This window comes from Triplophysa dalaica, chromosome 6 (genome assembly GCF_015846415.1).
Source record: "Triplophysa dalaica isolate WHDGS20190420 chromosome 6, ASM1584641v1, whole genome shotgun sequence".
Classification (NCBI taxonomy): Eukaryota; Metazoa; Chordata; class Actinopteri; order Cypriniformes; family Nemacheilidae; genus Triplophysa; species Triplophysa dalaica.
Window position 1 is genome coordinate 580,001 of NC_079547.1, and position 12,330 is coordinate 592,330.

At 38.6% G+C, this 12,330-nt stretch overlaps 1 protein-coding gene across 1 annotated transcript in view; it reads left to right on the forward strand.

Moving 5' to 3' along the window:
• Positions 1-9,216, forward strand: part of zgc:92360 (uncharacterized protein LOC436988 homolog) — a 12,952-nt gene extending 3,736 nt beyond the window's left edge. Inside the window, exons 2-11 of the mRNA XM_056749686.1 lie at positions 5,645-5,775; positions 5,947-6,038; positions 6,472-6,554; positions 6,998-7,110; positions 7,202-7,348; positions 7,450-7,533; positions 7,616-7,678; positions 7,976-8,047; positions 8,389-8,620; positions 8,718-9,216. Coding sequence (XP_056605664.1) covers positions 5,645-5,775; positions 5,947-6,038; positions 6,472-6,554; positions 6,998-7,110; positions 7,202-7,348; positions 7,450-7,533; positions 7,616-7,678; positions 7,976-8,047; positions 8,389-8,620; positions 8,718-8,746 — 1,046 coding nt within the window. The 3' untranslated portion in view covers positions 8,747-9,216. The remainder of the gene's footprint in view (positions 1-5,644; positions 5,776-5,946; positions 6,039-6,471; positions 6,555-6,997; positions 7,111-7,201; positions 7,349-7,449; positions 7,534-7,615; positions 7,679-7,975; positions 8,048-8,388; positions 8,621-8,717) is intronic.
• The last annotated feature ends 3,114 nt before the right edge of the window (positions 9,217-12,330 follow it).

A 12,330-nucleotide genomic window follows, 5' to 3' on the forward strand; every position in this document is an offset into this window, starting at 1 on the left:
GCTGTAGCTATTTTTTTTCTTTCTTTCTTTCTTATGACCTATGAGAGTTGTTTAAGATTGAGAACTAAGAAGAAAAGGTTTTAATTATTTATTTGGCGCCTCGGCGCAGGGAGGATTGTTGACGGAGTTGTGATGGCATCTCGGCCTGAGGGCGGAGAAGCGCCGCCATCGCTCCGTCATGGTGTCAGGTGCGAGGTTGAATCGAGCGTGGCAGTGGAGGAAGTTTTACTATCAATTGGAGAACAAGTTGGATACGAGAATATTTCGTCAGCTTCAAGAATGAACAGAGCTGTTGTGGTTTTCCTAAAGGAGGAAAATTTGGTTAACCGTCTTGTAAGCAGCGGAATTTCGGTAAGTGGACTGTTTGTTGTTGTTTCTCCATTAGTTAATCCGACTCGAAAGGTAATTATTTCGAACATTCCTCCATTTATCCCTGATGATGAAATAGAGCGTGCACTTTTATCGTACGGCAAGTTTGCTAGCACGATAAAAAAAATTCCACTAGGATGCAAAAATATGGCTCTAAAACATGTCATGTCATTTAGGAGACAGGTAGTAATGTTTCTGAAAGAACCAGAATTAGACGTGTCTTTTAGAGTTGCACATGAAGGGAAGACATATATGGTATATGCTAGTACAGGGAGTTTAAAGTGTTTTGAATGTGGAGATGTAGGACATAAAAGGTCTAAATGTCCACATAAGGCTGGCAGTAACGCTAGTGGTGTTGATAATATCACACTGAATGTGGATTCAGAGGCCAGTGAATCCAATCGAATGCAAATGTCTCCTAAAATAATCCCTGCTGTTGTTTCAGAGGCAAGAAATGAATCTAATGGGGAGCAATTGGTTCGAAATGAAACAAAAGAAAGTGAGGGAAGTGTTGTGGCACCCTGTAGTGGTGTAGAACAAGAAAAAATGATTTTTGACAGGACTGTAGTGGAACTTAAGGAAGGTCTTGGATCAGTGTATAAGGAAAGTGAGGAGGTTCAGATGAACGAAGTGGTTAATATGGAGGTGAACGAGTTGTTGGTTTGTCCTGAGATGGTTGGAGAGGAGGAACTAAGGGATGAGGATACTCTTTCGGATATTTCTGAGATCGGTTCTCAGAATATGGAGGAGACGTACTCTTTGGATGAGATTAATGGTTTTTTAGACACGACATTTGGTAAAGTGGTAGAGGTGAGAGATTTTTTCCCAGATGTGGAAAAATTTGTTTTTTCAGTGAAAACACTTCAGCGTACAGCAAGTTATGATGCACTGAGTAAACAAAAGAGGTTTAGATTAAAGAAATTAATTACAAAATTGAGGAAAAATAAAGGGGCGTCTCTTTTTAAAAAGTAATGGCAAAAATGCACTGGGTGACTCTTTTGATGTGTTGTACTTCTCTCTTTCTGTCTCTGTCCACTTTATTTTCTAACCTATCAATGGAAAACATAAGAGTGGGCTCTTTAAATATAAATGGAGGAAGAGATAGGGCTAAACTAGCAGTGATATCTGAGTTTTTAAATTTAAATCGTCTCGATATTGTGTTTTTGCAAGAGACTCATAGCAATGAGGAAAATGAAATTGAGTGGAATAGATGGTGGGAAGGGAAATTAGCAGTAAGTCATGGGACAAATAATAGTGCGGGAGTAGCTATACTTTTAAAAAAAGGGTTGAATATAAACATTTTACATACTGAAGAAATTGAAAAAGGAAGAGTATTATTACTAAAAATAAAGTATGGAGAAAATGTTTTTGTTCTAGTGAATGTGTATGCCCCAAATAATGGAATGGAAAGAGTAAGAGTATTTGATCAATTAGATAAAGCACTTCAAAATTTTGATGATGACACTTGGTTAATGTTAGGAGGGGACTGGAACTGTACTATTAATTTTGTAATTGATAGGAATGGTGAAGAGCCACATAGTCACTCTAGTAAACTATTATCTAATATAATGGGAAAGCATGATTTAATTGATGTATGGAGGAGGAGGAACATTGGAGTGAGACGGTATACATGGATTAAAGTTGTAGAAAATACGGTTAGTGGGGCTAGACTGGACAGGTTCTATTTAAGTAAGATGGTAGAAAATAGGGTAATGAGTGCATCAGTGTTGCCGAATGGGCTTTCTGATCATCATCTAATTATGTTTGATTTCAATATAAAGAAAACTTCAAAACCAAGGTATTATTGGCATTTCAATGAAAAAATGCTAAAAGATTCATTCTTTTGTGATAGTTTTAAGTTGTAAAGAAAATGTGAGTTTGAAAACCTTAGTCAATGGTGGGATGTGGGCAAGGTGCAAATTAAAGAGTTTTGTCAGAATGTTTCCTATTGTAATTTTATGAATATGAAAAAAACTATACAAAGTTTGCAAAGGGAAATTGAGTGTCTGGAAGAGGACTTGACAAAAAATGAAAGAGCACAGGACAATGGCACATTTTTAAAAAAGAAAAAGAAGGAACTTGGACTTCTGCTACAAGAACAAGTGAAAGGGGCACTTATAAGATCAAGGATTTGTTCCATCAAAGACATGGATGCCCCAACTTCATATTTTTTTAATCTGGAAAAAAAGACTGTTCAGTATAAACAGATGCATCATCTTCGTTGCCAAAATGGAAATATAATAACAAATCCAGCTGAAATGAGGAAGTTGGCGATGGACTTTTATTCTGTGTTGTATAGTGCTGAGGAATGTGATCCAGACAGTGCAAAAGATTTACTGAAGGATTTACCACAGTTGGGGAAAGAAAAAAGTAAAGCCTTGGATGCCATAATTACATATGGAGAGTTAACAGAAGCAGTGCAGCAGTTGTCTATGGGGCGTTCTCCAGGAATAGATGGATTAACAGCTGAGTTTTATAAACATTTCTGGGGAATACTAGGAGAAGATTTTTATGAGGTTGTAGTAGAATGTTTGGAAAATAAAGTACTTCCTGTTAGTTGTAGGAGGGCAGTAATTTCGCTGTTACCAAAAAAAGGAGATTTAGGATTTTTAAAGAATTGGAGGCCAGTATCCTTGTTATGTCTAGACTATAAAATATTTTCAAAATCTATTGCAAATAGGCTTAAAAATGTTTTAAACTTGTTGATACATAAAGATCAGACATATTGTGTACCGAACCGATCAATAATGGACAATTTGTTTTTCCTAAGAGATGTGATTGATTGTGGTGTTATTAATAATTCTAATTTGGGTGTCTTGTCATTAGACCAGGAAAAAGCATTTGATAGGGTAGACCATGACTATCTTTTTAATGTGTTAAAGAGTTTTGGAATCGGCGATCAATTCATTTCTTATGTTAAATTGTTATACTTTGATGTATCAGTGTTAATCAAGGTTGGTGGAGGAATAAGTGCCCCAGTAGCGGTCACTCGAGGAATTCGCCAGGGTTGTCCCCTTTCTGGGCAATTATATAGTCTCGTAATCGAGCCCCTGCTATGTAAATTAAGGAGAGGTTTGGGTGGTTTTTCAATTAGAGGTGTAAAAGAAACTTTCAAGGTGTGTATGTCCGCTTATGCCGATGATGTAACTGTGTGTATTTCAGGACAAAATGATGTAATAGCTTTGGAAACAAGTATTAGGCAATACGAGATGGCTTCCTCAGCTAAAGTTAACTGGGAGAAAAGTGAGGGGTTTATCATTGGCCAGTGGAGCGACACTGGACCCCCGAAACTTCCAGGAGGACTAATCTGGGGGAGGGAGGGCATAAAAGTGTTAGGTGTTTTTTTAGGAAAGGAAAGTTTTAAGATAAAAAATTGGGAGGGAATGCTGGAGAAGGTAGTGACTCGATTGTCTAAATGGAAATGGCTATTACCACAATTATCCTACAGAGGAAGGGTTCTGGTGGCAAACAATTTGGCAGCGTCTACGCTTTGGCACAAAGTTATCGTCCTGGAACCACCAAGTGAACTCATTTGTAACATACAGAGAAAAATCGTTGACTTTTTCTGGAGTGGTGAACACTGGACTCGGGCTGCAGTGCTCTACTTACCGGTACATGAAGGTGGTCAAGGACTGGTGGACGTAAAGAGTCGAATTGTCGCTTTCAGGCTGCAAGCTGTGCAGAAATTTCTCTATCAAGAAGATTTAGCGTGGACACCGACGGCATGTGCATTCCTGCAGAAGGTTGAGAGTTTTGGACTTGACAAACACTTGTTTTTACTAAAAATGGATGGGGTGAGAATGGACAATCTCTCTTCTTTCTACAAATCAATGTTGCAGGCTTGGACTAAGGTCTTAAAGGTGGAGAGAAACTTGAATGAGCTTGAGGACTGGATTAATGAAGAACCACTCTTTCATAATCCGTTGATTCAGACCCGTTTTTTATCATCAGTAAGCATTCGGAGAACTCTTGTAAAGAATGGAGTCACCAAACTGGGACATTTACTGGACAATGGCAGATGGAGTTCAGTGGACACTTTTAAAGAACTGTCTGGTTTGTGCTCAATAAGAATTGCTTCAAAATTGAGAGATGAGATTTTCGCTGCTTTGCCGAGCAGTTACAGAAACCTCGTTGCTGGGGGGAATGTACAACAGCGGAAAGGAGGTTTTCCAAAGTTGAAAATCAGTCCTGCTGTCAGTGAAGAACAAGAAGAGCTTGAAGGATCTATACTGACTTTTAAAACGCCACAGCTGGGAGAGTTTGAAGATGCAACAAAAGAAGCATTGCTGTATGTTACAGTGAAAGTTGTTCATATGGACTTACTCAGCCGGCAGAGTTTCTCAAAGTGGACAGAGACAATGGAGCCAGACTTCCTAGTTGGGGATAGGTGGAGAGTCCTGTATAAGCCTCCCATCGAGAAGCGGACAGCCGATCTGCAGTGGAGGCTTATCCACAGGGCGATAGCTACGAACAGGCATGTAGCACGCCTAAACCCAGCAATGGGGAGGGATTGTAGTTTTTGTAGTGTTGAAGAAACCATAGAACATCTGTTTTTAAGATGTTTGAGACTTGGAGGTCTTTTCGAGTTGCTTGATGGTTGGTTTCAGGGCTTTAATGAGGAGTTTTCCCAAAAAGTTTTTATTGGGGGACTCAAATACAAAGTGCTTGATAGAGGAAAACTGTGTTTATTAAATTATTTAATTGGTACAGCGAAGCTTGCAATGTGGAAAACCAGGAAAAATAAGGAGCTTGGAAGTGGCTCAACAGATGTAGAAATGATGTTTAAGTATATGGTAAAAGGAAGGATAAAAATTGAATTTACATATTATAAGCTGATCAATAATGCTGATAGTTTTTTACAAATTTGGGGCATAAATGAGGTTTTATGTGTTATTGATGATGCAGATCTATTTTTCACGTTTTAATTTTTTATTGAATTTCTTTTTTTTTTGAGATAAAATGATACAGGTAATACTGCTGTTGTAAATCCTGGATTTAATGTAACAATAAAGATCTGTTCAACCTCTCTATCTCTCTCTCTATCTCTTTCTCTCACTCTCTCTCTTTCTCTCTCTCTCTCTCTCTCTCTCTCTTTCTCTCACTCACTCTCTCTCTCTTTCTCTCTCTCTCTCTCTCTCTCTCTCTCTCTCTCTCTCTCTCTCTCTCTCACTCTCTCTCTATCTCTCTCTCTATCTCTTTCTCTCTCTCTCTCTCTCACTCTCTCTCTCTCTCTCTCTCACTTTCTCTCTCTCTCTCTCTCTCTCTCTCTCTCTAGATCCAGAATGGGGCTCTTGCTCTTTAGGTGTGTTCATATGTTTAGGCTGTTCTGGAATCCACAGAAATGTTCCCAGTATTGGAAAGGTGAAATCTCTGTTTCTGTCACGCTGGGAGGATTCAGAGGTTCAGGTAAATCTTCTGCAGTCTTTCACTTGTCATGTTTTATAGAGATAAAGAGGATCAGACGGTCAGGGTTTGACTGGAGCTCAGTTACTGCTGCTGTGATTCTTTAGGATGTTTGTATTATATATATTTATATTACTTTTAATGATGATATGATGAATATGTATTTGTGTTTAGTTTATGTCTGAACGTGGGAATGATGCCATGAGGGTGAAATATGAGGCCACACTTCCTGTTTACTACTACAAACCTACCCACAGAGACTGCCAGTGAGTCACCGTGACAATATGACAACATTTATAATAGTGACTTCAATCCTGACACCTAAAAATCACATTGTAGAAGTGAATGAGCATCACAGTGTGTGTGTGTGTTGTGTGTGTTTTATATCCCTGTGGGGACCTGAACCTGAATACACACCAACTCATGGGGACTCATGTCACTGTAAGGACCAAAACTGAGGTCCTCACCGGCACAAAAGATTATAAATTGTACAGAACGATCATTTTTGAAAGTTTTCTAGGATCTTTAGGTTTAGGGGATAAAATATACAGTTTGTACAGTATACAACTCATAACACCTATGGACTGTCCCCACAGAGATAATAAAACATACATGTGTGTGTCCGCTGTGTGTGTGTGTGTGGGAAGTGTAAACCCCATAAAATATGGAAACCCAACATGTGTGTGTGTGTGTTTTTAGGGCTCTGAAGGAACAGTGGATTCGTGCCAAGTATGAGAGGGAGGAGTTCACAGAGGACAGCAAGAAGCTGATATATGAGGACGGTGTGTTTGTGTGTGTGTGTGTTTGCGTGTGTTTGTGTGTGTGTGTGTGTTTGTGTGTGTTTGTGTGTGTTTGTTTTGTGCTTAAAGAATTCTACATACATTCACTTCAGAGTGATCATCTTACACTCGCAGACTCCTTTCTTGTCGCTCCTCTCTCTATCACTCACGCTCACTCCTCTCACTCCTCTCTCTCTCACTCCTCTCACTCTCTATCACTCGCTCACGTCTCTCTCACTCCTCTCTCTTTCACTTTTAAACTCCTGACTCGTTCGATTCTCTCTCGTTCGCCTCTCGTTTACTTCTCTCTCACTTCTCTCTCTCTCACTCGCCTCTCGCTCACTTCTCTCTCTCTCACTCCTCTCTCTTTCACTCGCTCACTCCTTTCTCACTCGCTTCTGTATTGTAATATTAAGAATGACATTATGCATGTTGACCAATCACAGAGAGAAAAGACGGCATGCTAATGAAGAGAGGACGGGACAACGGACAGTTTCTCAACAGACGATTCGTCTTGTCTTTGACAGACGGCACATTAAAGTATTACACTAAACTCGATGTGAGTAACACACATACGCGCACACACACACACACATCTCATGTCTGTCTCTCTCTCTCATGTGTGTGTCTGTGCTTCTGTCTGTCTGTAGGCTAAAGAACCGAAGGCAGCTGTAAAGGTGGACAGCATGAACGCTTGTTTTCAGCCCAATAAGATCGGAAACCCCAACGGTCTGCAGATCACTTACCTGAAAGACCAAGTCACACGAAACATCTTTGTTTATCATGACAGCAGTAAGGTGAGAGGAGACACAAACACACACATCAGTCCTGTCTTACACCTCTATATGTCTCTCTCTCTCTCTCTCTCTCTCTCTCTCTCTCTCTCTCTCTTCATCAGGAAATAGTGGACTGGTTTAACTCCATCCGAGCGGCTCAGCTGCATTATCTGAAGGTGGCGTTCCCCGGAGTCACAGATGTTGAGGTGACTCCTGAAACACCGAATGCATGTTTAAATTAAACTTGAAAGATTATTTGATCATGAGGTTCTTGTGTTTAATCCTCAGCTGAAGCCCAAACTGACTCGCAGCTTTCTGAAGGAGGGATACATGGAGAAAACAGGCCCGCGGGTGAGAAGCGTCATCATGACATCACTCCTCACTGCTCTCCTTGATTTATAACACACACAGTACACGACTCGCAGATTGATTTAAAATCACAAATTGGAAAGTTCTGATAATCAGGAATAAACCCTGAACACAAACATTTGAAAAGAATGACAGAATGAGTGATGACAGGACGTCATCAGGTGAAGAACATCTGATGGTGCTGTTGAAGATACAGTAGAGATGTTTAATAAAGGAAATTCATGTCTGTATGTTTTTGTCTGAATGACTATAGATTAATACGCGCCTGTGTGTTTTCAGCAAAAAGAAGGCTTTAAGAAGCGCTGGTTCACTCTAGATCACAGACGCCTGATGTATTTCAAAGATCCGCTGGTAAGACTCGTCGTCTCTAAACTCACACAGACTGTCTCAGGATCTGAGCAGATTCCACCAGAAAATGATAGAACGTGTACATTTGTGTCAGAAAATAAACAAAATATTCAGCAAATATACAAAAGAGCAAATATTAAAGTCTCAAGAGCCCCTGCAAATATCCTTTAAATTGCATTTAGATTTTTGTTATTAAAAATGATATTAACGTATATACATTTTAATCACTTTTTTGTTTTAATCTAATAACAATTAATATGAAACAATGACATTGATTCCAGATTTCATGTTGGATGTGTTTGGTGTTCCTGTAGTTTATTTAGTGCTGTGTGTGTGTTGGTCAGGACGCGTTTGCTAAAGGCGAGGTGTTTCTGGGACACCGGGATCACGGCTACCGCGTTAACATCGGACTGCCGGCAGGAACTCATTATAACGGCAGCTGGCAGTACGCCATCACCATCCAAACCCCCGAGCGCAGCTTTCTCTTCACCTGTGAAACTGATCTGGAGCAGAAGGATTGGATGAGACATTTCAATGATGTCATCAGCACTCCCATGAGTCCTCAGGAGTACACCGGTAACACAGCACCGCATCATCACAACATGCACACTCATCTCATACGTGTACAGGTGTGTGTGAATGTGAAAACATGTGATCCTTGTGTGTTTTTCAGTGGAGGCGTATTTCAAACACAAGCACTGAGGGACCCACCGGCTCACACACTGGTCATCTGATGAGAGCTCAGCACACATCATCTCTAGTGTTTGTGTTGTTTAACACTACCCTCAGGTTATATGTCTGACTGTATCATGAACTCAAATCCACAAGATACTGTGGTGTAGTATTACTATAATATACTATTTACTATAGTAAACTGTTCTGTACTGTAGTATATTCTTTATGTCTACAGTCATCTGTGGTGTCAACTTTGAATCTGTTGTGATTACGACACAAACCCCACAGTATCTGGGACTTTTACTGTACTTTATACCACAGTATTGTTTCATGTGGACTGCTTTATTTGGACATGGTTTTATATACCAAACACAGTCGTACCGTACCACAGTTGTTTTTTAACATGATACCATGATAATGTTTTTTATTATTTTCTGTAGTAATACTCAATTGCTAAAGCTATGTTTGGATTATTATATTAAAGAATATTATAGGTATTCCATTGTTGCCGTCTGATATCATGACTGTACCGTGGTTTACCACAGTAGATTTGATGAGGTGGCTTGCATGTTTGGGTCATCTAAACAGGTGGACATGACTTGTAGATAAAGTTTGATCAGCTTACAGATCCCAAAATGAATTCATTTATTTTTTTCAAGAGTCCCAATAAACACTTCATCATTCTTAAAATGTTGAGGTTTTGAAAATGAATAACATTTTAGATCACGTTGGGGTGTTGCTAGACACACATTATGCTAGTTTTGAATGAAATACAAATTCATTGTATGAAGTAAAATGTGATTTCCGGTACAGGGAATAAAACATGTTAGAGTTGTCTAAACTGAAAACAACATAGACTGACACATCTTAAAATACATCAGTGCCATTTTTGTCTCAAGATACACACAACTAGTGTATTTTATTTGCAAAGTTTGTTTTTAAATACTACTTGAATGTCTCATTTACACCGTGTGCACACTGGATGTGGGTATGGAAGCAAATAAGAGACATAATGTTTTGAATATTTTGAATACTTGAATACTTGATTTTGAATTATTTTACTTTGGAAACCATGTATCTGAATGTATTTGTTTCAAATTTACCTCTTTGAAATTTAAATATGAAATTTCCTGATTTCCAATTTAAAAACCTGAATTTAATGCTCACAAATTCAGATACAAAAAAAAATCAACTTACAGAATTTCAGATAAAATACATTCAGATTGATCAAATTCGATTGCTCTTATTCAGATCTCAAATTTCAAGTTAATACTTTTCAAAGAAAACATATGTCTAATTCGACTGCTCAAATTCAGATCGAAAAATTCAAGTTAAATATTCACATGGTAACATCCGGGCTACCCAGGATAGGAAAAACAGTTGAGCCCAGAGCCCGTCTGCAATTGAACCGAACCATTGAACCGAAGTTTCCAAAGTAAAATAATTCAAAATCAAGTATTCATAGGCTGTTAAATTTCAAAACGTTATGTCTCTTATTTGCTTCCATACGTGGGGTAATGCAACGCGACAAATGACAATAGAATGCATTAGAAGCCATTATAATTCAACATTTTGTCCACACTGAATGCAACGCGACACAACAAACAAGAGCATACAGCAGGATGTTGTGTCACGTCTGATGTAGACACATGGGACAGTTCACCCAAAAAGGAATTTGTAAATGATAACAGATTGTTAATTTTTGGGAGAAGTGTCCCTTTAACTAAGGTCTAGTCCTGGTTTTATCTAACCCTGTCTGGGAACCACCCCATAATGTTTAGTCCTTCTGCTAGTCGATGGTGTTTCTGGTGGTCTCTGTGCAGTGATACATGTGGTTTTTGATGAACATCATAACTGTGATTTTGTCATTGCCTGGTAACCATTACAGAGCTTATTTTTATTTCAAATAAACCAAAAAGCTTTGGTTGCTACACTTTAACTGCAATGAAACCACGGTTCAAAACAAAAACATTTATTCATAAAGCCATAAAAATGGACCACAATGCTGTACACAAGCAGTATGTATTTAAAAGATTGAAAACATAAGCAATAAAACATAAAAACATACATAAAATAAACAACAAGTGTTTCACAATTCTCTTCACCAGTCAAATACTAAAAGCCTGAAGGAACAAGAAAGCCTTTAGAAATGTCCATGCTTGGTGAGGATTTTACAGATAGTGGCAGAGCATTCCAAACATCTGGAGCCGCAACAGAAAAAAACGCGATCCACTCCGCCTCAGACGAGATCGTGGGACAGTCAACAGCAAACTCTGAGATGAGCGCAGCAGTCTAAGGCGATTGGTAAGGGACCAACATATCCCTTATGTACTCAGGAGCCTGATCATGTAGAGCTTTGTACACAAACATCTACACTTTGTATTGTATTCGATATTCTACAGCAAGCCAATGCAGAGATACCAACACGGGTGTAATATGATCTCGTTTTCTAGTGTTAATTAAAATGTCTTGCTGCAGCTTTCTGAACAACTTGAAGACGCTGACCGGAGAATAATTTAATCCTATATATAAAGCATTGCAATAGTCAAGCCGCAAAGAAAGAAAAGCATGTATAACACACTTTAAGTCCTTGTTTGAAAGAATATTTTTCAGTTTAGACAATTTCCTTAGCTGGAAAATGGATGCTTTCACAACACTGTCGGTCAAGACGAATTTCAGAATCAATAAATACTCCCAAATTCCTCACAAAACCACAGGGATCATTGGACAATGGTCCCTGGTACATGACCATACTTTTCTGGAACTCTGTCTTATCATCATTTAATTTAAGAAAATTATTCGCAAACCAAGCCTTAGATTCTGCCAAGCATTCGCAAAAATTTGATGAGGAACTACCGTCAAGCTACAAAGGATAGTAATTTTGCAAATCATCAGCATACAAATGATAATTCGTATTGTATTTCCTAAAAATGGACCCCGAGGGAAGCATGTTAAAGAAAACAATGTTGGACCAAGAGTAGATCCCTGCGGGATCCCCCAGGAGAAAGAAGCAGATGAGGAGACAACATTTCCAATTTTAACTGAACAAGTTCAATCCTTTATATAAGAAGAGAACCACTTAAGTGCAACACCATCAATTACAACATAATCTCTAAGACGTTCTATTAAAATCGCATGATCTATAATGTCGAAGGCAGCGCTAAAGTCTAACATCATGAGAGCAACACCTTGCCAGAGTCAATAGTTAAAAATATATCAACACAACCTCAAGCAGGGCTGATTGTGTTTAGACCGAAATCCTCACAGAAAGACGTCCAGTATATTATTCTCAGTCAGGAAATCAACAAGTGGTTATGAACAACTTTTTCTAAAATCTTGTTCATTAAAGGTAGTTTTGAAATAGGCCTACATTTTTTGAACTCCTTTTGATCCAGATTTGCCTTTTTTAAAACTGGTTCAATATAAGCATGTTTGAAGCCTAATGGCACACATCCAAAATATAAACTACTATTAGAAATTCTTAGAACACTAAGGCCAATAGTGTCTATGACTTCCTTAACAGTAGAACATCATAAGAGATAGTTGATTTTAAATGCAGTTCTATAACTTTCAACTGAGCTAAGGAGACCTGTTCAAAGTTAATCAAACAA